Consider the following 4,889-nt stretch of genomic DNA (forward strand, 5'->3'; position numbering starts at 1 on the left):
GTTTGTGTAAGGGTAAAAAAAAAACCCCCCCCCCCCCCATACCTGAGGCCCCCTGACATTTAAATTAAAAAAACAAAACCCTTTTTTCCCCTTCTGGTATTCTGGCCAGTCCAATTGTATCTTCTCCTCAAGCAGCAGCAGCAATCCGTACTACTGCACTGAATGACACTAGTGCGCTAGTATGGCACTTTTGCATGCTGTATAACACAGGATGTATTTGAACAGCATAATCAATGAAAGAAGTATTTTTAAAAACAAATGTTACTAGGTAAACTGTGACTGCACCAAGTTGCTGTCTCTGTATCAGTGAGCAGGATAAGTGTTTCTCCTCCAGGGAAATAATCGCACAGTAGGGTGCTCAGTGCACAGAAATGTGTGCGCTATTTCACACTGCAGCTTGGTGTGAATGAACACTTATAGTTTGTTTTCCTTAAAATGCGCGGAGTAGAAAAACCTGTCCCCTGCCAGCTTGCTTGCTCTCTGTGTGGAATCAGTGGCCTCTCTACATAAGTTCAACCCCCTTCTGCTGCATCAGAGCTCGAGCTCTCCAATCAGCAGGGAATAGGAGTTTTACTGATTACACAGCTAGAGCTCTAATTCAGCAGGGAGTGTGGGGACCCCTGCAGAGAGCATTGCTTCCACATAGAGAGAGGGACCTTCCCTGCAGCATGCTGGAAGTGGGAGAGGCTTTTGTATTCAGGACCTGGATGCTTTTTAAATAAAATTAACGGTAAGGGCCCATACACACCTTTTTGTTTTGATGCATCTGGAATGCATTTGCTGGATGTAAACTGAAAGTTCAGTTGGGCTTTAACAGGGCTATTCTATTCTTGTGCATTATCTTTGCAGGGGAAATTCTTAAAAAAAATTTGTTTACCAAAAAGTTAAAATAAAATTGGTAAAAGGTATCGACAGAGGTTAAAGGATTATTCCTCAATCTATCACAAAGGGCACCATGTCTTTGAACACTAGTAGACCTTCACCCCAAAATCATTTGAAGAAAGTTTTGCTCCCCTAATAGGCATAAAAGTGTATACTTGTCCAAAATGTATACTTGAAAAATATCACATATGTTATTAATCTACAACTGAAGGGTTGTGCAAGTATTAAATGGAGTATGTCTGGGATATCTGCATCAGTTTACGGTAAACCCTGACATGGGGATCAATGACTACCTTAAGGGCCTGTGTTGATGGATTGTGTCAGAACAGATTCCTCATACAAGTCGAAAGGATTGGAAAAAAAAACCTTGAAGGTTGGTGCAGACCAGGAGTTCAGGGCAAAGCTAGTTTGCTTCCCTCTCCAGTATCTTTAGCAGAATATACTTATCTTTCTTTACTCCTCTGCAGCTCCATTCAAGTGATGAGCGCCAAAATAAATACCTGTCTGGAGAACCAAGCGACTCGGCCATGTGATAGTACTTATTAGTCCAGAACTAGCACATATCACAGTTTATAGTTCTGTGTAAGCTAAAACTCCAGCGACTTGTAGCTTACATAGGACATGCTTTGCATTACCGACGGGTAAATTCAGGGGCATGGGAATGAAAGAAAAAGAAGTATATGCTTTCAGCTAGGCGCAGGTCCAATTGAAAAAATAGGAAGCACATTTCCAAAGATTTGATAGCTAAATCTCAGTGTTAAAGCGTGTCCACTTATGCATTAATCAGAACACTGATAGGTTGCACCAAATCTGCAGTTTACCTTTCTTGCTCTATGGCACATTTTGTCTGCTATAGAAAAGAAATCAAATAGTATGTATATACCATGTAAGCAACATCTACATTACAATCAGCTTAAACAGAGACAAACAAGAGACAAGGTATCAGAACTGAAGGATCATGTTTGTAGAAAATAAAATTAAAAAACAAAAAGGGACCAAAAAAATGTTGCTCATGTTTAGACACTTTTTTTTTCTTTCCACCATTTTATATATATATATATATAGATATTATAGATATATTTATATATATTTGCTTTTGCGCACTTCTAAGATTCTACCGCTCTTGTATACAGATTTCAATTAAAACACTGCACAGGTTCAAAGCACAAAGGGTTCACAGGGAAAATAAATAGGTCCATAAGCTGGCCCAGTTGAGGTGGCATTTAGAGTTGGAAGCTACCTGCCACCATTCCAATAACGATCACAAGGGAACGTGTTGCTGTAGTCCTGTAGATGGTCCACTACTCCTGAAACACCAACTCTGCTTGATGAGTTTTGGCTCTTCCAGTGTTCCACGTGTCAATATGTGCCCTTCGTATTCTTGGAAGGTGGTGGGAGTTTGATGGCAAGGGAACAGGGTTAGTAGGGCAGAATGTGGGAAGATTGGTAGAATTCCCTCTTCCAGGACCCGCCTCACACACCAATTGCATAGTAGGATGATGATGTGTTAAACTGCGAGTGTGATCCTTGAAATCCGTGTATTCTGTTTGCGTGTGGGTATCACAAAGTCTGTGGTGGATCCGTTTCATGAGATGCAGCAACCTAGTCAATGAAATATATACAATCCTGCCAGAATATTTTATCCAGAACAAAAAACAGAAGAATATAACATTAAAAACCTTTTTATGATAAAATAAGGCAAAAAGCAATTGTTTTGTACATTAATCTTATTATTTTAATAATAGATCTGTGATTTCTGTTCAAAATGATAGCAAGAATGTTGATCTGTTAGATGCAGAAAAAGAAAATCCATAGAATATTGTTACTGCCCTTCAGTGCTAGAGGTGTCTTGAACAAATTGAAAGTATAAATATGCATTGCTATGTTTCTCTGATACCTCCTGTAATGAAGGGGCTGAAACTCTTGTTATTTTATGGAAAGAACAGGTTTACTTATTTTTCCCTCACCAGAGGCAAAATGCAACTAATATAAAATTAAAAAAAAAAAGGTACTTTTTTTTTTTTTTTTCCTGGAAGAGACTAAGAACACCGTAGCGAAAACCAAAATACTGTAAAAACTACAAAAATCCATTTAAAAAGTCCCACCCCTCACTAAACCCATCCCACTGGCTAATGAGCCTCCCAAATCGAAAAATAGTTACATGACCAGAGCAGAACCCTTGGTTTCCAGGGTGGAACATTTATCACCCCTGAACTGTCCTCCCTGGCTAATAAAGAAAAGAAGTGTGCTTAGCCTACAAATGTACATTTACAAAAACAGGAGGAGAAAAGAGAAGGTTTTGAGCAGTGCACTTTTGTAAAATATTTTATGTACAAGTTTAAAATTCATGGTGTTTGATTCCTGTGGATCTTTTTTTATTATATTTTTAGAAGGAGACTATCGAGCCTCAACTTCTTTAGGATTTCTGGAAGGTGAGAAGTCCCGTGCTTCTGAATTTGTGAGGGGATTAGTCCTGCGGGGGGAGGCGGGCCTTGTGTTGCTGGCTGGCACTAAAGGAGGGGGGGCGCTTAGTGCAGCTGTGGGTGGGGTCCGGTTTAGGATTCCATTGTGCATGGCGCCTGAAGGGCTGAGTCTAGGATAGGGCACACTGCTCAAGTGTGGCATGAAGGACTGCATGTGTGCCAAATGGCTGTCTAGTGGGGAGGAGTGAAGATGGTGCATTCGTGCCCTTTCTATCTCATCTCTTAAATGCAATCGTTCTCTCTCACGCTCATCAGCATGTCTCAATCGTTCCTGTTCCCTTCGTGCCTCCAAGAACTGTTCATGGCTGTAATCATGTGGCTCGCGATCACGGTAAGATCGTTCATGGTCATAGAAGCTGGCAGCAGCTGTTGCTGGGTACCTGTGCATACCTTCAGCACGCAAGTGGAAATCCATCCTTCTCTGCAAGTCCAGTGTGCGGTAAGCATCACGCAATGGGTCTCTCACTGGGTCCCATGCAAAACCTGCATGTTGAAGCCTCTCTCTGCCTGTAAGAGGGCCCATTCCCATAAGTGGGGTCATTACCCTACTGCGGTCCAGCATATTCAAGTTGTTCATTTGGTGGACACTACCCATTGGGAGCTGCATGGAGGCTGCCATTGTGTGGTGCAAAGATAATCCATGCATGGATGCTGGGGGTGGAAGCGGTTGATGTTCCACTGTCCGCACCGGATGAGGAGGCTCAGAGCCTACTACTAACACATCCGAATCCTCTTTGCGCTCCTCCTTAACTTTGACATCACTTTTGATCTTCTGGAGATCTGTTGGCAATTCAGGCTTCCTTTCACTGTCTTTTCCTACCAGGTTGCTTAATTTTAAGCTTTCACTTAGGACTGGTTTACCATACGGTGATACAGACTGGATGACTGGCTTACTGCCATCCTCTATCGTCCTCTTATCGTGAAGTGGTGGTTCCTTTACCGGGGAACGGCTTTCCTTGATCTTGTGCTCTGCGGATGGAACGTCACGTAAGCGATCGGTATTTTCCCGTTCAATATCTTTGGACCTGTCCCCTAAGCTGCCTTGTCTCAGAGAGTCGCTAGGGGTCTGGCTGTTGCTGCGAATGAGGTTGCTTATTTGGTGGCTGACAGGGGCTGATGCAGGAGAGGATCTGTTAGAATGATGTCGGCTTTTATCCAATAAGTCCCTAGGAAAAGAAACATGAGAGGGTGCTGGTTACAAACTTTGTGAAACAGTAATACGTGTAGAGGTCACACCACCAAAATACTTTAACATTTTATGCATTATCAGTTCTTGCAAATGTAATTCTACATAAAATTCAGTAAACTTACTTACCCTAAGCTCAGTATACCACCAGCTACAGCTCGCGGTATACTGAGACACCGCAGCCGGAGCGGATCCCGACATCGATGTCGAGATCCGCCCAGCTGCATGAGTGACAGCTGGCTCTGCCTATCTAGAGGCAGAGCCAGGTGGACCCGCCCCCTCCCGTTCCGCCAGTCAGCACTGGCGGATCGGAGCGGGAATCCAGCCCCTCCCCTGTC

At 42.8% G+C, this 4,889-nt stretch overlaps 1 protein-coding gene across 2 annotated transcripts in view; it reads right to left on the reverse strand.

Moving 5' to 3' along the window:
• Nucleotides 1-3,255: 3,255 nt before the first annotated feature.
• FBRSL1 (fibrosin like 1) overlaps nt 3,256-4,889 on the reverse strand; it is a 515,094-nt gene continuing 513,460 nt past the window's right edge. For both annotated transcript variants that reach the window (XM_018557615.1, XM_018557616.1), the window contains one exon: nt 3,256-4,531. In XM_018557615.1, the coding sequence (XP_018413117.1) occupies nt 3,280-4,531 (1,252 nt within the window). In that variant the 3' untranslated portion in view covers nt 3,256-3,279. The remainder of the gene's footprint in view (nt 4,532-4,889) is intronic.

The sequence above is a fragment of the Nanorana parkeri genome, unplaced genomic scaffold (genome assembly GCF_000935625.1).
Source record: "Nanorana parkeri isolate BGI_ZX_2015 unplaced genomic scaffold, ASM93562v1 scaffold292, whole genome shotgun sequence".
Taxonomy (NCBI): Eukaryota; Metazoa; Chordata; class Amphibia; order Anura; family Dicroglossidae; genus Nanorana; species Nanorana parkeri.